General features: G+C 45.3%; 2 protein-coding genes across 7 annotated transcripts in view; both read left to right on the top strand.

The window, feature by feature from the left end:
* OSER1 (oxidative stress responsive serine rich 1) overlaps nt 1-5344 on the top strand; it is a 53570-nt gene extending 48226 nt beyond the window's left edge. For all 6 annotated transcript variants that reach the window (XM_034947232.3, XM_055104927.1, XM_055104929.2 and 3 more), the window contains one exon: nt 4101-5344. In XM_034947232.3, the coding sequence (XP_034803123.1) occupies nt 4101-4788 (688 nt within the window). In that variant the 3' untranslated portion in view covers nt 4789-5344. The remainder of the gene's footprint in view (nt 1-4100) is intronic.
* A 9328-nt stretch (nt 5345-14672) lies between these two features.
* Nucleotides 14673-23084, top strand: part of JPH2 (junctophilin 2) — a 75187-nt gene continuing 66775 nt past the window's right edge. Inside the window, exon 1 of the mRNA XM_034947072.4 lies at nt 14673-15553. Coding sequence (XP_034802963.1) covers nt 15175-15553 — 379 coding nt within the window. The 5' untranslated portion in view covers nt 14673-15174. The remainder of the gene's footprint in view (nt 15554-23084) is intronic.

The raw sequence follows: 23084 nt of genomic DNA, 5'->3' as shown, positions 1-23084 counted from the left end.
TTGTTTAAACACAATTGTTTTCAAGGATTTTGTTTGTTCTTTTCCTCTAGTGGTTTGGAAATGGCACACTTTGTTTCTATTCTTTCAGTAGTTGTTAGCCTTGATTTTACCATGCATGCTTTTAACAAAGACAAAAATTAATGGTATTTTAGCCCTTCTCCTTAGAAACCCTTTCCTCTGATCTCCTGACTTCCATGATACAGTTGCCCAATATTTTAGTCGTTACTTAATCTCACAGACTAGGTTTTATTATTATTATTTAAGCAGACAGTGTTTATTTAGATTTTTCTGTTTGTTTATAACTTCTTTCCTCACCATGCTTTCACCTCAGACCTCCCATATACAATCACTTACTTTTTTCCTAAAGTAGTTTCTTTAGTGAAGGTTTATTATTAGTAAATAGGACCTCTGCATTGTATAACTCCATATAAATACATTTGAAAGGGCCCCCGATGTTAAATACCATCATGTCCTATTGGTAAATAACAATCATCTGTATCCATGGGGGATCAATTCCAGGTCCTCCCCACTCACACGCCCCTCTCAGTACCAAAATCTGAGGATGCTTATGTCTGTTAGACAGAATGGTATAGTGTTTGCCTACAACCTATGCTCATTCTGCTGTATACTTTAAACCATCTCTAGAGTACTTATAATACCTACCACAATGCTTACACAGCACTTCACTCACACAGACTCAGCATAGTGCTTAGAGCACAGCAAATTCAAGGTTTGCTTTTTGGAACTTGGTGGAAGGGATATTTTCAGTCTGCTGCTGGTTGAATCCACAAGTGTAGAATCCATGGTTACAGAAGACTGACTGTACTTTGCTTTCATTTATCTGAAAATGTCTTTATTTCTTCCTTGGTTTTGAAAGATAGAGTTGATATAGTTGACATTATATTTCTAGATTGACAGTTATTTTCTCTTAGCACTTAAATTAGGTACAGTTCATTGTCTTCTGGTTTCGTTACATTGATATTGAAAAGCATACCTTCAATCCAATTGTTATTAATTTGGAAATAATCTTTCTAGTCTCTGGCTGCTTTTAAGATCTTCCTGTTGTCTTTGCTATTCTATAGTTTTGCTACAGAGTGTCTCTTATGTGGATTTCTTTTTATCCTGCTCCAGTGTATTTCCTGTGTTCATAGATTCTCTTATCAATTCAGAAAATTTCTTGGTCATTATGTCTATAAAAATCACTTGTCCTCTGTTCTCTGTATTCATTTCTTCAGAAATTCCAGACTTACTCTGTCATCTCTCTTAACTTTTACATTTTTTCCAAATCCTTGTCTCTGTACTGCCTTTTAGGTCAGAGGTTGGCAAACTTTTTTTGTAAAGCACCGTATGGTAAATTTTTTAGCCGTTGGAGGCCAAGAAGCAAAAATTCAAGGATATTAATAAGTTCTTAAATAAGAGAGAAAACTCCTACTCTACCCTGTTTGCCTGGGGTTGGCCGTCCTGGCTGGTGGACACATTTTGTCTTCAGTTGCTGAGACAGTCGCAGGATAGAGTGACTAGCCTGAAAGGAGAACCTTGTGGAATGGGTGGGTAGCAGGTAGTGCCAGGGTCAGTTCTACTTTCTGTCCCAGTGAGGCTCAGATCTCAGCATGCTCTTTTCTCCTCCAGAGATCCCAGCATTGGTTGGAGTCTTGAACTGAGATTCTGCCTCTCAATGATCAGCAGTTGCCAACAGTAGAGACCCAACATGTAGATGTTAGCTAGTGTGGGCGCTGGACAGTGGTGCAGCGTGTCTACTGGCCAGGAAGGCGGGCAGGGAGAATAGGGACAGGGGAGGATCCCCTAGCCTGGTCTGTGGCTCACAGTGCTAGCCCACTGGAGCAGTGTCCACAAGCTGTACAAAAACAGGCAGGGAGCCAGATCTGACCCACAGGCTGTAATTTGCTGGCCCCTGTTACAAATAATTCAGATTTATTTTCCAGTCAGTCATTCTTTCTTTAGCTGTGTGTACAAGTCCCCTCTTATCCATAGGGGATATGTTCCAAGAACCCCAGTGGACGCCTGAAACTGCAGACAATATCAAACCCATTTGCCATCAGTCAGAGCACGTTTTTGTTCATGTCTTCCACCCACACATTTAATGCCTTTTCCATCTTAACTAAGGACTTACATGCACTGTGGCTGTAACTTTCACATTTGAAGTGCAACAGCAAGTCTATCACAAATTTGTTTTTCCTTCTTCACAATTTTTCACATAGGAGATTCGTTCTTACCGTAGATCTTAGCAACCTCAGTATACGATTTATTTTTTTCCTTTCCTTGTTAAGTCAAGAACTTTCACCTTTTTACTTAAAGAAAGCTGTCTTAGTTCATTTTCTATTGCTGTAACTGAATACCTGAGACTGGGTAATTTTTAAAGAAACTTATTTCTTACATTTCGGGAGGCTGGGAAGTGTAAGAGCATGGCACCAGCATCTAGTGAGTGTATCATTGCTGCATCATAACATGGGGAAGGATATCACGTGGCAAGGGGGCTCGTGAGAAGTAGCCAAACCGGCTTTTATAACAGAGCCGTTCTTGTGATAACTATCCCTGTCCCTCAATAACCCTTTAATTCATTAATCTGTGGATGGATTAATCCATTCTTGAAGGCAGAGTCCTTTTGTGACCCAGTCACCCCCAAAGGTCTCAGCACTGATGCATTCGGGACCAAGTTGACAACACATGAACTTTTGGGTGACACATTCTAACCACAGCAGAAGCACTTCGTGGCTTTTCTTGGTATACCCAAACTGCTAGCATCACTACTGTTATACTGTGGGGCCATTGTTAAGTAAAATAAGAGTTACTTGAACACAAGCACTGCAGTACCATGGTAGTTGATCTAATAACCAAGATGGCTACTAAATGACTAATGGGTAGGTAGCATATACAGTGTGGACACCCTGGACGAAGGGATGATTCACATCCCAGGTGGGACGGAGCAGGATGGTGCAAGATTTCGTCATGCCACTCACAGTGGGGCGCAATGTAAAACTTATGAATTGTTTATTTCTGGAATTTTTTATTTAATATTTTCAGACCATGGTTGACTGCAGGTAACTGAAACTGTAGAAAGCGAAACCATGGATAAGATGGGATTACTGTGTTCTGTTTAGCTTTTTAGTGTCTTGTTTGGTTCTTGTCTCTAATTCACTTAGCAGTTTTGAGTATCTTTTCTTTTCATTCAGTTCTTTATTTTATTTTATTTATTTATTTATTTTTGAGACGGAGTCTCGCTCTGTTGCCCAGGCTGGAGTACAGTGGCGTGATCTCAGCTCACTGCAAGCTCTGCCTCCCAGATTCACGCCATTCTCCTGCCTCAGCCTCCCAAGTATCTGGGACTACAGGCGCCCGCCACCACGCCCGGCTAATTTTTTGTATTTTTCGTAGAGACGGGGTTTCACCGCGTTAGCCAGGATGGTCTCAATCTCCTGACCTCGTGATCCACCTGCCTCGGCCTCCCAAAGTGCTGGGATTACAGGCGTGAGCCACCGCGCCTGGCTATTTAAATATTTTATAGTTATCTTACATAGTGTGTCCAGTAATTCCCAGTATCTGAAAACCTCAGGGGTTGTAAATATTGTTAGTTTTTTGGTTTTGATTGATTGGCTGTTACCAATGATAGAAATGAATCAGAAATCTATTTAATAGTAATGGCATAATGGTCATTTGTAACGTTAGCCTCACAGTGGTTCTGAAGCTGCTATATTCAGGTTTAGGGCACAATATTTAGGCTTCACAGGATCGGTTTCAGTTGTCTGTTTGAGGTGCTTCCCTCAGACCCACTGGTCAAAGGCTCCCAAGCTTAGAGCTGGAACAGGGCAGGTGTTCTGTCCCAAATGTTTGGCCCAGGTGATTCAGTTAAAAAATACCATTATCTCACCTCGTTCTATAGCTTGCTAATAAGATGATGTTGAAGTTTTTGAGACACAAAGACTTAGGCAGCGTGAAAATGAAGGAAGATGCATCTCTTGCAGGAAATTTATGAGCTTAGACTCATAAAGCTGAGGGAAGGTAAATTTCCTACTGTCATAAAGAATCTGTTTAGGACAGCTCCATATCCCAACATCTTCTTGTATATTTTTTTTCCTCTTTAGGTCTACAAGGAAGTCTTCACGAGGAGCAGTGAGAACTCAGCGTCGTCGACGTTCTAAGTCTCCTGTCCTTCATCCTCCAAAGTTTATACATTGCAGTACAATAGCATCTTCTTCCAGCAGTCAACTCAAGCACAAAAGCCAGACTGACTCACCTGATGGCAGCAGTGGGCTGGGAATTTCATCCCCTAAAGAGTTCAGTGCAGGAGAAAGCTCTACTTCTCTCGATGCTAATCACACAGGGGCAGTCGTTGAGCCTTTGAGAACTTCTGTTCCAAGGCTCCCATCAGAGAGTAAGAAGGAAGACTCCTCTGACGCTACCCAAGTCCCCCAAGCAAGTCTCAAAGCCAGTGATCTCTCTGACTTTCAATCAGTTTCCAAGCTAAACCAGGGCAAGCCATGCACATGCATAGGCAAGGAATGCCAGTGTAACAGATGGCATGATATGGAAGTGTATTCCTTTTCAGGCCTGCAGAGTGTCCCTCCCTTGGCTCCAGAACGAAGATCCACACTTGAGGACTACTCTCAGTCGCTGCACGCCAGAACTCTGTCTGGCTCTCCCCGATCCTGTTCTGAGCAAGCTCGAGTCTTCGTGGATGATGTGACCATTGAGGACCTGTCAGGCTACATGGAGTATTACTTGTATATTCCCAAGAAAATGTCCCACATGGCAGAAATGATGTACACCTGATAGCAAGAAGCTAATTCATATGCTTTAAACCAATGAAGGCTTGTCAAAGAGATTTAGTTAATGGCAGACCTTGTGGCCACTTTGTGTGAGAAGACATCTCTTTCTGCTCACTGTGCTTGCAATAAAAACTTTTCTTGGCATCTCAGTTAATCTTCATTCTTTAAACTTACTCTCTTGAGTTCTTACATACACTTCAAGGCGAGCAGATCAAAGAAAAATCCCCCTTATTTAGAAATGTTCCTGGGGGATGAAGAAACCATAATTACTTGAGACTGGCAGCAGTGGGTATATGGTAAAAGCCTTTGTAAAACAGTGCGTTTTTCAGATTTGTTTAAGGTTTGCTAGCCAAGGAAAGTAAAATGTGATTTTGTAACTGCACTAAACATTTGTCATGCTGTAGTTGCCAGCCTAGAATATTAGAAGTTACAAGACTGATTTAAACCGTCTCTGATTTAATGCAAGATATATTGTGTCTATAAAGGTTTCTCTTGTTATTGTTAAGCCAGAGATCTAAGGTTTAGATTCAATTTGAATAAACTAGCTGGCCTGCCCTCTATTGTTTGAGAGAGTTATTAACCATCACTAAATAAGCCCCTGCTGGTGCTATTCATCCTGAGACATGTTACATGCAGTTTCAAGTAAGCAGCTTGGAATGGGCTGCTTCAGTTGGAGGGAGGGGGTGTAATATTTGAAACGAGTGTGTGTCTTCACCATCTCCAGCATTTTAAATATATGGCGGTTTTTTTGTTGTTGTTATCAGTTGTAATACAGGTCTCATACCTCAGTTTCAGATGTTATAGATGGTTACCTCTTTGAGCTGCCCTGTCACCCCAGCAACCCTAAAAGAGAATTTTGTACATTCTGTATCCCACAGATTTGGTCAACCATTTCAAAATTCCCTCCAGTTTGGTAAAAAAAAAAATCTGTCTTCGGTTTCAGCTGGAAGATGAATCCTTGTTTTTCAGGTGGCTCCAAAAAGAATGTTGCATGTGTTCAGACCATCCTAAGCAGAGCCACCAAATTTAGTGACAGTGTCTAGCCATGTTAGCAATAATGTTAACAGAAGCTTTTGTTTAAATTACAAAATACATTTATACTATTTACTAAAACTGCGCTGGCTGTGGTTGATTCATGATAATGGAATGTGGGCTTCAACAAATAGGTGATTTGTACTTGGGGGAGAGGGGAAGGGTGTTTACTAGAAAAACCCTAAGCTTAAGTAGTAGTGGGAGTCCTCTGCTGGTCATTGGTTTGGTGTGGATTTAGTGACATCTGAAGGCTGTGGTTAAAGCAAGGGAGCAAAATACCTTATCACAGCTCTAGAAGCTGTGACAGATATTTCCTAATAATGGTGACAGAAGGTACACTATTTAGTATATCTAAGGCAGAAATTCTCAAACTTTTGTAAGCACTTCCTTTACACTGACAAATTCAGGACCCAAAAGGTTTTGTTATAATCTCCAAAAGGATATAAATATTTACCATATTAGAAATTAAAACTAAGATATTTTTTAAATATTTAAAAACTCATTGCAAGCTAACAAAATTTTTGAATGCAAAATAGCTTTTCCAAAACAAAAAATAGAAGAGTGGCATTGTTCTACCTTTTTGCAAATCTTTTTTAATGTTTGGCCTAATTAGAAGACAGATTCTCATATGTTTCTGCATTCAGTCTCTGGGATATCGCATATTGTGTGGTCTCTGGCAAACTTTTGTACACTTGGGAGAATGAATGTGAAAAAGGCAACTACAGGTTGAATATTCCTTATATGAAATGCTTGGGACCAGAAGTGTTTCGGATCTCAGATTTTTTTTAGATTTTGAAAGATTTGCATTACATGCTTATCAGTTCAGCTTCCATAATCCTAAAAGCCAAACTGCTCCAATGAGCATGTCCTTTGCTCCTCATGTCAGTGCTCAAAAAGTTCTGGATTTTGAAGCATTTCAGATTAGGGACCCTCAACCTGTAATGTTTTAGTACCATGTAAATAATTTTGACCTCAGATTTCCTAAAAGGGCCTCAGGGACTCCCAGGGATTCCCAGACCAAAATTTAAGCTTCTGGTTGTAAAGGTACCACCCCGCTTTCACCTCCACAACTAATGTTTTGGCTCACCTTTAAAAAAATTAAAACTGGGCCGGGCACGGTGGCTCACGCCTTTAATCCCAGCACTTTGAGAGGCCGAGGTGGGCGGAACACAAGGTCAGGAGATCGAGACCATCCTGGCTAACGCGGTGAAACCCCGTCTCTACTAAAAATACAAAAAATTAGCCGGGCGTGGTGGCCGGCGCCTGTAGTCCCAGCTGCTCAGAGGCTGAGGCAGGAGAATGGTGTGAACCCAGGAGGCGGAGCTTGCAGTGAGCCAAGATTGCGCCACTGCACTCCTGCCTGGGCAACAGAGCGAGACTCCGTCTCAAAAATAAAATAAAAGCTGTAGAGGAGTGGAGCTATTGTAATTAAGTAGTGAGCTATTCAAGTTCATGTTAAGTGGGCTTAACATGGGCTTAACATGTTCTTTGAATTAAGGCGAGTTCTTAAGCCTTTAAATCCCTTTTAGTTTGTTTTTCAAGCCAGCGCTCTGGTTATTTACTTAGTGCTGTATATTAGTGCAGCAGTCACCAAGAATGATGATACGTATTCTTTTCATAGGAAGGTGTTAGGAGGGTGTAAGTATTGAAAAGCGCAAAGTTCCAATGACCTAGTAACTCAAAATCCAACTTGCATGAAAGTTTAGGCATTCCAGATTTGTGGGAATAAGTTGTAAGTTATCTACATCTCAGCAAAATCTTCCTCAAAACATGAATCTTGAAGTTAAAAATTACTCTGCTCAGACCTAATTGGCCCAACTTTAACATTAGGGTCCCTCATTGGGATATTTGACTTTCTTTTGTGAATGTGATGTACCAAACTAATCTCCTTTCTCTGATACATCTAGGAAAATGGATTTGGTTTGTGGATTGAGGGATTAAGTCTCACTCTGATGTTCCAAAAAAGTAACATCCTGATTTCCACATGCCTTTATTTAACACGTTTTCATTGAACGTTCATTCATTCATTCATTCATTCAATAAATATCAAGTGCTTACAACACACCAGGGACACTGTACTAGATTCTGGGAATGGAACAGTAAGCAGAACAATATCCTTGTCCTCAGTAGAGAGAGGTGATGAACATGTAAGTTTTATGGAGAGAAAAAGAATTAGGAGATAGGAAGGGGTGGGCCAGGGATAGGGTTGCTATTTGGGGTGGGCAGAGAAGATGCTGTGACAAGGTGACATTTGAGCAGAGACCTGAAGGAAGTAAGACAGTGAGCCATGGGGGCATCTGAGGGAGGGGCATTCTTGGCAGAAGGAACCACAGGGATGTCAATGCAACTTGAGCAGGTGGGGTCAGAGAGAGATGAGTAGGGCCAGATCATGGAGGGCCTGGTAGGCTATTTTAAAGGTGTTGGCTCTTTGGCTCTTACTGTGAGAGATAGGGAGTCATTTGGGGAAGCAGAGGAGAGAGACATGACCAGACTTAACTTTTTTTTTTTTTTTTTTTGAGACAGAGTCTTGCTCTGTCACCCAGGCTGGAGTGCAGTGGCACGATCTCAGCTCAGTGCAACCTCCACCTCCCGGGTTCAAGCAATTTTTGTGTCTCAGCCTCCCAGGTAGCTGGGATCACAGGTGTGCACCACCATGTCTGGCTAATTTTTTTGTATGTTTAGTAGGGACAGAGTTTTGCCACTTTGGCCAGTCTGGTCTCGAACTCCTGACCTCAGGCAGTCTGCCCACCTTGCCCTCCAAAAGTGCTGGGATTACAGGCATGAGCCACCATGCCCAGCTGAGACTTAACCTTTTGAAAGAGCACTGGCTACTATGTGCAGACTAAGAGAAGGCAAGGAGGACAGTTAGGAGGCTACTTCAGTGAGTCAGGCAATGGGTTTGGTGGCTTGGGCACTTGGCAGTGCAGGAGATAATACATGTTCTGGAAGGTTTTTTTTGTTTTTGTTTTTGTTTTTGTTTTTTTTTAGACAGAGTCTCGCTCTGTTGCTCAGGCTGGAGTGCAGTGGCGCGATCTCAGCTCATTGCAGTCTCCACCTCCCTGTTCAAGCAATTCTCCTGCCTCAGCCTCCTGAGTAACTGGGACTACAGGTGCACGCCACCATGCCTGGCTAATTTTTGTATTTTTAGTAGAGATGGGGTTTCGCCATGTTGGCCAGGCTGGTCTCGAACTCCCGACCTCATGATCCACCTGCCTCTGCCTCCCAGAGTGTTGGGATTACAGGTGTGAGCCACCGTGCCCAGCCTGTTCTGGAATTATTTTAATCTAAATCCCTTCAGGGATTTGCCGATGGACTGGATTTAAGGTGTGAGAGAAAGACAGGAATTAAGGTTGACTCCAAAGGTTTTAATAAGTTTGGAGTCGGCTGGAGGGACAAATTTGCAAGTGGAAATTGAGAGTTTCATTTGTTCTTGTCAAATCTGAGATGCTCGTGAGATATTTAGAAATGTTGAGTAGGTGGCTGGATGTCTGACTGAAGATCAGGAGAGTGGTGCAGCCTGGGGATGCAGACTTCGAAGTCATCGGTAGAGGGAGGTTATGCAAAGCCATGTGACTAGAGACCTCCTCAGAAATGAATGTAGATAAAGAAGCCAGAGAACGAAGGTTTAGGACATTCCCAAGGTACAGAACTCAGGGGGATGAGGCGGAACCAGTAAGGCAGGAGCAGAACCGAGAGAGATTCTAGAAGTCAATTGAAAAAGGATTTCAGAAGGGGGTCATCAGCTGCTAGATGCTGGGAAGACCAGGAGCAGCCGCTATGTGCAGGCACTGGGTAGACACAGGTGAGCTGCAATATCTACTGTACAGCAGGTGCTCAGGTTTTTTAATAATTTAAGTTCTGAGGTACATGTTCAGGGCATACAGGTTTGTTACATAGGTAAGCATGTGCCGTGGTGGTTTGCTGCACCTATCAGCCCATCACCTAGGTATTAAGCCTGTTAAGCCCCATACGCGTTAGCGATTTATCCTGGTGCTCTCTCTCTTCCTGTTCCCCCACCCTACCCACAGGCCCCATTGTTCCCCTGTCTGTGTCCATGTGTTTCCATTGTTCAGCTCCCACTTATAAGTGAGAACGTGTTTGGTTTTCTGTTCCTGTGTTAGTTTGCTGAGAATAATGGCTTCCAGCTCCATCCGTGCCCCTGCGAAGGACATGATCTCATTCCTTTTTATGGCTGCGTAGTATTCCATGGTATATATGTACCACATTTTCTTTACCCAGTCTATCATTGATGGACATTTGGGTTGATTCACTGATCATTAGAGAAATGCAAATCAAAACCAGAATGAGAAACCACCTCATACCGGTCAAAATGGCAATTATTAAAAAGTCAAGAAACAAAAGATGCTGGTAAGGCTGTGGAGAAATGGGGATGCTTTTATATTTTTGGTGGGAATGTAAGTTACTTCAACCCTTGTGGAAGACATTATGGCGATTCCTCAAAGACCTAGAACCAGAAATACCATTTGACCCAGCAGTCGCATTACTGATTTATATTCCTTTGGGAATGGGTTTGGTGGCTTGGGCACTTGGCAGTGCCCAAGGAATATAAATTTATATTCCTTTGGGAATATAAATCATTCTATTATAAAGATACATGCACACCTATGTTCACTGCAGCACTATCCACTGTTTTTTGGAAAGAAGAAAATCCTTGCTTTAAACAACTCATAGTTTGGGGGAGGAGACAGCATGTGGGAAGGGCACTAGCTCAGCCAGGACACCTGCCTGGAAAGGCTTCCTGGACGGTGAGGCTCGCTCTGCTGAGCCTTCCATGGCTAAGAAGAACTCCAGTGGATTTCTGGGTGCAGTCCTTCTCCTTGTTCCGGATTTCCAGTTCTCTCCCTTTGAGGTTCCCAGAGAAGCAGTCAAGCTTGAGAAGTTGAGCAGGAAATAGAGGGAGAAAGTGACCAGGGAACAGAACTAGGGAGTGGGAAGAGATCTGAGATGAAGAGAGGGAATAGGCTAGCTACCGTTAAAACCAGTTTATAATTATTTCAAGTTTATTTTATTTTTTATTTTTATTTATTTTTGAGATGGAGTCTCACTCTCGCCCAGGCTGGAGTGCAGTGGCACAATCTCGGCTCACTGCAACCTCTGCCTCCTGGGTTCAAGTGATTCTCCTGCCTCAGCGCCCCCAATAGCTGGGATTACAGGCAGGTGCCACCACACCCGTCTAATTTTTGTATTTTTAGTAGAGACAGGGTTTCGCCATGTTGGCCAGGCTGGTCTCGAACCCCTGACCTCAGATAATCCGCCTACCTTGGCCTCTCAAAGTGCTAGGATTACAGGCGTGAGCCACCGTGCCCGGCCTATTTATTTTTAAATTATTATTTATTTATTTATTTATTTGAGAGAGGATCTTGCTCCATCACTCAGGCTGGAGTGCAGTGGTGTGATCATGGCTCCCCGCAGCCTCGACCTCCCAGCCTTAAGCGATCCTCCTGCCACAGCCTTCTGAGTAGCTGGGACCACAGGCATGCACCACCATGCCCGGCTAATATTTCAAGTTTAGTAAATTCCACTGGATTTGAAGAACTTGGTTTTTCTGAGGAAAGTCCGTTGTAATGCACATAACGCCACAAGAGGTCTCCCTTTCCCTGAAATGCACTGGTTTAAAAGGCGGGACAAATGGTAGCTTGTCAGAAAGCTCTGGGCAGGTAAGGCCAGTACCAAATTTGGCAAAGAATCTTACTTAAACTTTTACAAAGTCAAAGTATCCCTTTACCAGTAACTTCGTTTTGCAGTTTAAAACATGAGAATAAGGAGTGCTTCGATGTCAAGATATTTAATATTTAGGAGGGGTTCTCTCTTCCCTCTTTGAGGACTATTTTATTAAGCCTGAAAAGTAATTTAGTATGTAAGAGTAACTCTCATAAGAGCTAACACTGATTATATGTGTAATGTGTTCTGAGCCTTTTTACAGTATTAACTGTGTAATCCTCACCCAGTTAGATAAGGTAGATACTGTTATTCTTGATACCAATAATCCTCTGAGGTAGGGACTTTTACAGATGAATAATTTGCAGTTTAGAGAAATTAACAATTGGTCCAAGGTCACACAGCTTGTGAGGGGCAGGACTGGGATTTGAAGACATATCTAACTCCAAAACTACTGGATTCATGAATAAATGGATTCATGAATTTTTATGTTATTAAACAGTATCTTAATTTGAAATTTTACCTTGGTTTTGTTGTTGTTGTTGTTTTCTATCTATTTATTTATTTTTTGAAACAGGGTTGCCAGGCTGGAGTGCAGTGGCACAAATATGGCTCATTGCAGCCTCCAACTCCTTGACTCAGCGATCCTCCTTGCCTCAACTTCCCATGTAGCTGGGACCACAGATGTGTATCACCACACCTGGCTAATTTAAAAAAATTTTTTTTAATTGTAGAGGCGGGGTCTCGCTTTGTTGTCCAGGCTGGTCTCAAACACCTGGGCTCAAGCAATCCTCCAGACTTGGCCTCCCAAAGTGCTGGGATTACAGGTGTGAGCCACTATAACAGGCACTTACAGTGTTTTTAACCAGAGATGAAAATCAGATTCATCTGAGGAGCTTTTAAAAGAATTCGACTGCCCAAGTCTTCTCCCAGGACAATCTAATTCTGTAGGTCTCGGGTGGGGCTCTCGGATCTCTTTATGTTTTTAAGTTCTATAGGTGATTCTTATGTGTAGTAACCCTGGGTAGACAGCTACCCTAGGGAGCTGCTATGGATGAACAGTGGTTAAGTTCACATAGGTAGAACACCCTGCTAAGATGTAGCAATGGCTGCCTGGCATAAACATACGATTACGGTATTGAATCCGCAGCTCAAACTCCCCTAGCTTCCAGTTTGAGATGCTCTTCCCTTGACAGCAGAGCTAGAAAGAAGTTTGTGATTCTCTAAAGACCTAGTGAGAAGTGGTGAAAGCAGAACTCCCTGGGAGTAGCCCTGAGATGTTCTTAGAAGTGAATTGTGCAAGCAGGCTGTCAGTCAGCCTGGCCAGGGCTCACACCTAACCACCCAGAGGAAACAGTTTTTATCCACTACGTGCTCCCTGTCAGCTTGGCAAACAGACGGTGACAGTGAGCCCAAGAGGCTGGGTGCCTCTACCTGGTGGTGAAACGCAGATATAGAAGGGGCTCTTGAAGGTCAGCGGCTGTGACCAAGGATGGAACCAAGTCCTAAGAACAGGTAACCCACTGGAAGGAAAGCAGGGAACACTTTTTACCCACTCCCCAAACAGGAACAAGACTTGCGCAGTGACTTCACGTGGCCTAAGTTATCATGGGGTTTGGAAATATGTCAGATAAGTTTAAAGTCAGATAATTGTCTAATGTTCTCTAGTACCTTTTGTGCTTAGTTCTCTCTTTCTCTTCTGTCCCCATCTTCACACACACACTCACACACACACAAACACACACTCACACATAGAAACACACACACTCTTACCACACACACAAACACACACTCTTACCACACACTCACACATACAAACACACACTCTTACCACACACACACACATACAAACACACACACTCTTACCACACACACTCACACACACTCTCACACACACACTCTTACCACACACACTCACATACACTCACACACACTCTCACAGACACACGTTCACACACACACACGTTCACACACACGCACAGACACACACAGATCTTCCTAGTCTTGGTGGCTCTTACCTTTCCCAGAATTCCTCTATACTCCCATTAACCTTGGGCTTAGCTGGGATTTACAATCATTAGCTCTGGCCACAGCTTCTTGCCATGGAGATTTATTTGTTCTTTTTACTGGAGTTTGGTGGGAACCTGAGTGGCTGGGAATCCACCCAGGCCCTTCTCTCCTGGCCCTGCCCCAAGAGCTTTCTGAAGTCTGGCCTCACAGGCTCCTAGGACACTAGAGCAAAAGACAGCTCAGAAAGGGAAATTTTAAAAAATCATGACCCTTGAGAATTTCTGAGAGGACCTCATTACAACACAACCCTGCGTTGACAGGAAGGGGACTCCTTTGACCCTCAGGGTCTGCTGGGTCTGCGGCAGGGGGCAGGGAGGGCGCCGAGGCATCAAGGGCTGGGGAGAGGAAGCTAGCGGGACGCCCAGTCTGTGTCTCAGGCAGAGAGGAGGGCAGGCTCCTCTCCCTTCTCTTTGCCCTTCAGGAGAAAGAGAAAGGGAATAGATGGTTGCTTCTTGCACCAAGTTCTCCCCGGCTTCCAGGGGTGGAGGGAGCTCAGGGTGGTGAGTGAGCACTGGACTGAGATTCTGTGTATCTTCCAGACTCTGTTTCCACAGCCTCCCCTCTCTTTCTGACTTCCCTCCTCTGCTTTCGGAAGCACATGTGAAACTGTCTCCATTCCTTTCTCTTTAGGTCACCGGATTCCTTGATGGGGCTGGCAGTGGTGCTGTAACCCCAGGTCCCCTTAGGGCATGTGAGTGGTGATGGGGCTGAGATCTGCCAACCTCCTCGCTCTGGGGGATTTTCAGTGTTCCAGGACTGGGTGTTCTGCTGGTCTCCCTCTCCCCTCCCTTCCCCGATTCCCCGGCGCCCTCCCTGCCCGCAGACCCAGGGGACTCTGAGAATGGAAGGGAGCTCTCATTCCCGGGAGGAAAAGATACCAGGTTCCCTGGGCTGCCTGCACTCAGTTCTCAGCCTCCTTCCTCATCCCTCCAGCCACTGCCCGGGTCTGCAGCACGGGCGCGATTTGAAATACCCCTCCTTCGCGCTTTGAAGAAGGCTGGGCTGGCTGGGGGTTATTTTGGGAGCAGCTTCTGAGATCCAATGGCCTTGTTAGGGCAACACTGACCTTTCCGTCCCAGAAGGAGGGCAGGATTGGAGAAGGGGGCGGGGCAGCGGCGGGGAGACCGACAGCCCCGCACACCCACTGGGGTGGAGAAGGGGGCCAGCGGGCTGCGGGAATTCAGCCTCCGGTGGGGGCTGCCACCGAGGGGAATTTCCCCTCTTTGAAAAGGCTGGGGACCCCTCCACCCCACCCTTTCACTGGGCTTCTTAAAGAGATCACACCGTTTTCCCTTGGACTTCTTGGAAGGCAGACTTGGGACGCTTTGTGGGGACTTTGAAACTTTCCTTCCTGCTTTCTTTCCAGCAGGCAGCCTTGCTCTGGCTGGTGGAGTCGGGGCTCCCGGGCATGGCACTGACTAGCCGACCCGGTGCTGACTTGGCGCTGGGGCTCTTTCAGCCTCTGCTGGCATCCTGCCTCCCCCCTCCTGGGGTGCAGTGGTGAGTCTGGGGGCCTGCCCCCGAGGGCACTGGAGGAGTGTTGCAGGCATCACCCACGCCCTCTGCACCCACGCTGGAGGACGGGGAGGTTGTCAGGGGCTATGATGAGATGAGTGGGGGCCGCTTCGACTTTGATGATGGAGGGGCGTACTGCGGGGGCTGGGAGGGGGGAAAGGCCCATGGGCACGGACTGTGCACAGGCCCCAAGGGCCAGGGCGAATACTCTGGCTCCTGGAACTTTGGCTTTGAGGTGGCAGGTGTCTATACCTGGCCCAGCGGAAACACCTTTGAGGGATACTGGAGCCAGGGCAAACGGCATGGGCTGGGCATAGAGACCAAGGGGCGCTGGCTCTACAAGGGCGAGTGGACACATGGCTTCAAGGGACGCTACGGAATCCGGCAGAGCTCAAGCAGCGGTGCCAAGTATGAGGGCACCTGGAACAATGGCCTGCAAGACGGCTATGGCACCGAGACCTATGCTGATGGAGGTGAGGCCAGCTGGGGGCCTGCAGAGGTGGGGTGGGGCCAGGGAGGGTGAGAAACCCTGGTGGAGGGTGGGAAAGGTGACCGGCAATTGGCACAGAATCAGATGGGCTAGGATGTGATTTGCTGTGTGGCTTTGGGCAAGCTGCTCTACCTTTCTAAGCTTCCATTTTCTTGTAGTAAAGATGGAGCTAATAAAGGGGTTATTGAGAGGATTAGTGGCAGTGCTTAGTACAAGGCCTGCCATATAAGTGCACACTCAACACACAATAAAATATAACTACTACCGTTAGCATGTTCGGTATGCCCCAACATAAACAGCCATGGAATATACTCTAGCAGAATTAGGGTCTAATCTTAACTTTGCCATGAAAATTATTTTCAAGCAATAGATCATGAGGAGTATTCATCCACCCACCCATCCATCCATCCACCCATCCAACTAGCCACTCATCATCTATCCACACACCAATCCACCCACCCGTCCATCCATCCATCCATCCATCCATCCACCCACCTGCCTGCCCATCCATCCATCTACCCACCCACCCATTCATGCTTCCACCCAACCATTCATCTACCCATCCAGCCATTCATACATCTACCTGCCCATCCACCCATCCATCTTTCCATCCATCCATCCATCCATCCATCCATCCATCCATCCATCCATGATCCATCCATGGATTCTTTTTTTTTTTTTTTTTTTTCCAAGACAAGTTCTCGTTCTGTTGCCCAGGCTGGAGTGTTGTGGCATGATCTCGGCTCTTTGCAGCCTCGACCTCCCAGGATCAAGTGGTCCACCAACCTCAGCTTCCCTAGTAATTGGGACTACAGGTGTGCACCACCATGCCTGGCTAATTTTTGTATTATTATTATTTTTTTTTTTTTGTAGAGACAGGGCTTTTCCATATTGCCCAGACTGGTCTCAAACTTCTGAGCTCAAGCAATCTGCCTGTCTCGGCCTCCCAAATTGCTGGGATTACAGGTGTGGGACACTGTGCCTGGCCTACATTCCTTTTGTGTTTCCTTTTTAAAATTTTTTAAAGATAGGTCTTGCTTTGTTGCTCAGGCTGAAGTGCGGTGGCACAATCACAGCTCACTGCAACCTTGAACTCCTGGGCTCAAGCAATCCTCCCATCTTGGCCTCCTGAGTAGCTGGAACTACAAGGCACATGCCACCAAGCCTAGCTAATTAATTGTTTTTTCTTTTTTTGTAGAGATGGGGTCTTACTATGTGGCCCAGGCTGGTCTCAAACTCCTGGGCTCAAGCAATTCTCGGACTCCGTGGCTCACGCCTGTAATCTCAGCACTTTGGGAAGCTGTGGTGGGAGGATCACTTGAGGCCAGGAGTTCAACACCAGCCTGGGCAATCTAGCAAGATCCCCACCTTTACAAAACGAAAAATCGAAAAACAAAGATAGGCATGCAGACAAACAGTTATACACATTATACACAAGTATGTACAGATACTGTTGCAGAAAGGAGAATTTAGATTTGAGGAGGTCAGGAAATACTTTAAATGGAGCTGACGCCTGAGCTTGGTCTCGACAGGAAAGTTACGTTTGTGAGGGTGGGCATGGGGCAGAGAGAGGAGTGAGGACAAAGGCTCAGAAGCATGAGCGTAGCAGTGGGTTAAAGAAACAGGAGTTTTCTGTGGCAAAACAGCCCTGTGGAGTGGCAGAGCAGATGTCATTACCAATCCACAGGGTGTAACATTGGACATATCACTTAGCTAAGCCAGTTTCCTCATCTGTGAAAAGGGACGCTTTAGAATATCAGTACTGCTCAAAATGTGGACGGTGGACGGGCAGCATCAGCACCATCGATCCACCAGTTAGAAATGCAAATTCAGTGGCCCACACAGACCTTCTCATCAGAATCTCTGAGTGTGTGTCCAAACACTGCTTTCACAAGTGTATCAGGCAATTTTTATAACATCAAAGTTTAAAAAGTATTGCTTTAAATTAGGGCCTAGCAAACCATAGATCGTGGGCCGAACTGGCCTGCTGTCAGTTCCGCACAGCTTATAAGCTGAGAATGATGGAAAAGAAGAAGAAGAAGAAGAAGAACACTTTTTGACATGTGAAATTATTTGAAAGCCCCTATGTAACATCCTCAATTTTGCTTCTTGTCCTGCAAAACCCAAAGTATTTACTATCTGACCTCTTTTGTTTGTTTGTTTTTTGAGACAGGGTCTTACTCTGTCACCCAGGCTGGAGTGCAGTGGCACAATCTCAGCTCACTGCAAGCTCTGCCTCCCAGGTTCAAGTGATTCTCCTACATCAGCCTCCCGAGTAGCTGGGACAACAGGCACCCGCCACCTCACCCGGCTAATTTTTTTTTTTTTTAATTTTTTGGTAGAAATGGGATTTTGCCATGTTGGCCAGGCTGGTCTTGAACTCCTGACCTCAAGTGATCCACCTGCCTTGGACTCCCAAAGTGCTGGGATTACAGGTGTGAACCATCACACCCCGCCCTACCTTTCTCTTTCCAGCGAAAGTTTGCTGGCTGCAGTTTTGAATCATCATTCAAGCTCTTTCTGACGCAGGATAATTCCATGGAGTCTTCCTAATGAGCTGCATTGGAAAGAGGAACTGACACAGATAACTCAAAACTGGCTAATTTTTACAAATGACATTTGGCATCAGAAGGCATTCATAGGACATTATATTCGTCACTAGTGTCTCCTCTTTTTGACAGTGGCCAGGAAGTGTGGGACTGGGGCTGGGATCAGGGTAGCTGGGGCAGGAAAAGGCATCAGCTAGCCCAGGGAACAAGGTTTGCTGAAGCCGAGGCCCCTGGGCATGTTGAGAGCAGCCTCAGATGCAGGATAGATTTGCATCTGAGCTGCCAGTTGGTGGGTGTCTGGGTGAGGGCCTGCCCTCGAGACCGTGTTTGGATGTTAACGAGGTCGCTGGAGTTTGTGCAGGTGCCTATGGCTGCTACCCAGCACTGGCTGGGGACTGAACAGCCCTGAGCACAGATTCTGGCTCCACAACTTGCTAGTTGGGTGACCTTGAACTGTTTTCTGAGCCTCTTGAATCTAGTGCAATTCAGTTCAGCAGATGTTTATGCCAGGCACAGTGCTAGGCACTGGAGACACAGCAGAAAGCAAGCCTCAGTTTCTCTGGCTAAAAATGGAGATAATCCTTGAGTGCTTATACAGCATCAGTTACCTATGCACAGTGGTGCACTGTAGGCATGCGTAGAATGTCTGTTCCCATCCCTCTTCTCTTCAAACCAAGGTGTGTGTATGTGTGTGTGCATGTGTGTCTGTGTGTGCACGTGTCTGTGTGTGTGTGTATTTATGTGTGTGTGTGTATGTGTGTGTTTTGGGTCTGGATGTGAGTCACAGGACACAAATCTCTGGGTCAAAATGAGCATAGGAAACCACAGGCCCATCTCCCAATGTGTCTAAAAGAGGAAAACCTATTCATTCATTCATTCATTCATGCAACCAGTACTACTGAGCACCTGCTCTGTTCCAGGAACTGCTTTACAGCAAGTTTTAGGGTGGGGGCAGTGAGCAAGACAAGGTCCTCAAGGAGCTCCCTGTCCAGTGGAAAAACATAAACTAGAAAACAAACATACATGTAATCTCCAAAAGTTACAAGTGTTATAGAAAAAACTAACAGAGGCGGAAGAGGAAGGTGTTCTTAGATGGAGTCGTCTCAGAAGGAGGATGGGGGAGCCTGTAGAGGAAGTAGGTCCCTCAGGCAGAGGGAATCCTGTTGCAAAGGCCCCGAGGCAGTGCTGGGCTTGGCAGGTTTGAAGAACAGCAAGAATGCCAGAGTAAGCGAGGGGTGCAGACATCTTGGCCTGGGCTGGATCACACAGGCTTTGCAGGCCCTGGATTTTATCCCAGGTGTGCCCAGGAGCTCTTCAGGCCAGGTGACCAGAAGCCCTGCTGCCTTGGTTTGTCAGAGCCCCAGACTTCTCCCAGATGAGATGACCCCACATCCAGGGGCCCTGGAAACCTCACAGATTCTCTTTCCCAAGCCACACACGAAGTGTAACTCTCCAAAATTAGACGTGGCCACTGCTTCGGAAAATCTCTTTAATCAACCTGTCATCAGTCCCCCGAGGGTTTGTTAAGGATCTGCACTCACCCTTTGCCCCGACGTGGGTATCACTGGGGGGAATGTGGACAAATAAGATCCTGTGATTAGGAACGGCTGGGAGTCAGGCAGCCCTGGGTCATTCCCCTGGCCCTGCCACATTATTTAAACTCACCAAACCTTAATTTCCTTGTCTATAAAATGGACCTATCCTAATCTCTCAAAAGATTTCTCCTGGGATGAATGAGTACTTAGTAAATGGTGGTTGCTCTTATTACTATTACCTATTATTAATTCATCCAGTAAATATTTATTTAGGGACTCCGATGCAGCTAGCACTACGCTACACCTGCGGCGTAGGAATAAGCAGAAGGGAAACGCTCCCTGTCTTCACAGCAAATCTAACAGGAAATTGTCCTGCTGTTCTGTGTTGGGTGCTAGGCAGGGACAGACAGGGGAGTAACAAAGCCAGAGTGGGCAGCTGACCAGACGCAGGCATTCAGGGAGGCTTCCTGAAGTCAGCTGCAAGCCAAGCCCCGACATATGTGCAGGAGTGAGCCAGGTGACGAGGGCGGAGGGAGACTCCAGGACGAGAGGACAGAGCGTGCAAAAGCTGGGAGGTCCAAAACTTGCCATCCAGCTAGGAGATAAAGCTGAAACTTGCATCTTATCCTCAAAGGTTCAGAAGTCTTCTCCACTGCCCTCCTTTTCTTGCAGTCAAATGCTACAAGGGAAACAGCAGTTTTCCAAACTGGAGAGGACAACGCATTAGTGGGTGGTGAAGTCAATTCAGCGGGTCAGGACCTGCATTTTTCAAAAGGAAAGAACAGAACAGAATAGAAAAGTAGCGGAGTATTTCACAGAGAATAAGATAAAGTATTATTTTCTGAAAGATTTATTCAGTTGGCGAGATACACATACATATGCACACACACAATGTGTGAGAGTGTGTGTGTGTTTAAAAGTGTCTGCATGTATGTGTGTTTTGCATTGTAAAGTGTGTTTCTTACTGCAAGTCATGGTCCAAAAAGTTTGACACTCATTGTTCTAAGGTGACTTGACTTGGCGTCTTCTTCAAAGCCCTGTCATTCCCATCTCGCAGACCCCTCCCTGTCCTCTAGGCTTTCTCTTTGGTCTGAGGATAAGCTCTCCAGCTCTCGCATGGGAAGGGGAAGGTGGGGCTGGTGCAGGAGCTCTGGCCTCCCAAACCCTGTTGTAAGCTGCTTGGCACCCCTCCCCCTCCTATAGCCCTCATTCCGCCCCTGGCCATATATAGCAAAGCTAAAAACAGCTGCTGACTTAAAGCATCCGCACACGCCCCAGCCCTGAAAGAGTTATGTGCCTGTTGCGTGGCTGGCTGGCTGTTCCCACCGAGACACTCGCGGACTCTGGACCTCCTAGAGTCCTTAGTGCTTGTTATTTTCTGAGGTTCTTGGTCCTGGGGCCCCTGTGTCGGCCTCAGAGACCCATAAATACCCTGAAACTTCAGGCGTGATGTGAACATATGTGCAAGACTATCTGTGTTTTTCTGGGAGGCATTTTCTCACATAGTCTCAGATTCTCCAAGTCATCTCTGGCTCAAATAAGTTCCAGAACCACTGATGACTTTATTAATCCCACCCCAAAATGTGCACTGGAAGAATCAAGCCCAAAGTTGACTTTTTTCCATAAAGCTAATAAAAATAATAACAGTAAGGCCAAGGTGGGCAGATTGCTGGAGCCCAGGAGTTCAAGACCAGCCTGGGCAACATGGTGAAACCCCATCTCTACAAAAAAGAAAAATACAAAAATTAGCTGGACATGGTGGCACATGCCTATAGTCCCAACTACTTGAGAGGCTAAGGTGGGAGGATCGCTTGAGCCCGGGAGGTCGAGGCTGCAGTGAGCCATGATCACGCTACTGCACTCCAGGCTACGCAACAGAATGAGACACTGTGTCAAAAAAAAATAAAATAAATATAATAATAATAATGATAGTTAATATTTTCGGAGTGCTTACTAAGTCCCAGGCACCATTCCTAGCACTTGAGGTACTTGAGGTATGTTATGTTACTTATTTATTTATTTTTTGAGACGGAATTCCGCTCTTGTCACCCAGGCTGGGGTACAATGGCGCGATCTTGGCTCACTGTAACCTCTGCCTCCTGGATTCAAGCAATTCTCCTGCCTCAGCCTCCTCAGTAGCTGTGACTACAGGCATGTGCCACCATGCCCAGCTAACTTTTTGTTTTAGTAGAGATGGGATTTCACCATTTTGGCCAGGCTAGTCTCGAGCTCCTGACCTCAGGTGATCCCCCTGCCTTGGCCTCCCAAAGTGCTGGGATTACAGGGGTGAGCCACTGCACCCAGCCTGTTGTATTGTTTAAAACTTCACACAACAACCTCATGGAGAAGTAGTTACGGCTCCTGTTTTACATATGAGGAAACTGACATGGAGATCATGCAAGTACCTCACTCAAGGTCGTCTAGCTAATAAGAAGCAGAGATGCAATTTGATAATAATAAGTGATCATTAAACATTTTGTATTATAAATATTTTAAATAATAAATGGTAAACAATGATACAGACTAGGACATGCTTCATAATTTGTGAGACCCAGTGCAAAATGAAAATGTGGACCCCTTCTTTAAAATCATTAAGAATTTTAAGATGGGGACAACAGAGCATTAACCCAGGCGCAGGGCCCTTCTGAGTGCTGGGTCCTACGAGACTGCATGGTTCCAGCACCCATGAAGCTGGCCTTGACAATAGTAATAACTGTGCCTGGCTACTAGTTAATATGCCTTTACTATGTACCAGACTCCGGCTAAGAGTCTTATGGGCATTGTATCACTTGGGTTACCTCATAACCCTCTCATCTACTACCCTAGTGGCTTGTAAACTGTTATAATTGCAATCCCACTATAAGATATGTGTTTTATTCCTTCCCTGGCAGTGAATGCAAAAAAATATGTATTTTACATTGTAATTCTATACCTATACACATCTAAAAAGAATGTAAAATTGAAACAAACCGTCACGGAACAAGATTTCCCTTCCTAGGTGCAATGCTTGCTATTTTCTCTTTTATTCTATTTTGTTGAGAGAATTAAATGAGGCCCTGATCCATGTAAAGCTCTTAGAACAGGGTATGGCATGTGTTAGTGCTTTTATTACTACTACTACTATTATTATTGTTACATGCTGAAAAGTTGAGACTTTATGTTTAATTATGACGATTGGGTCAAAAACCCAAGCTTCTGCCCTCTGGATCCAGTTTTCTTTCTTCTGCTCAAAGCTTATGACTTAAGCTAATTTTAGTCCAATTGACTCTGAACACGGGAGTTACGTGATTTTGCCAGGCTGGAGGACTGAGCAGTAAGTACCTGGTATCACATTCTCTGGGCCTGTGATACATGTTCCTTGCAGAGATAAGCTTGAAGGAACTTAACTTCCATATTTATTTATTTATTTGCATAATAGAATATCTTTTCT

This window comes from Pan paniscus, chromosome 21 (assembly GCF_029289425.2).
Source record: "Pan paniscus chromosome 21, NHGRI_mPanPan1-v2.0_pri, whole genome shotgun sequence".
Classification (NCBI taxonomy): domain Eukaryota; kingdom Metazoa; phylum Chordata; class Mammalia; order Primates; family Hominidae; genus Pan; species Pan paniscus.
This window is presented reverse-complemented; position numbering and strand designations above follow the sequence as displayed.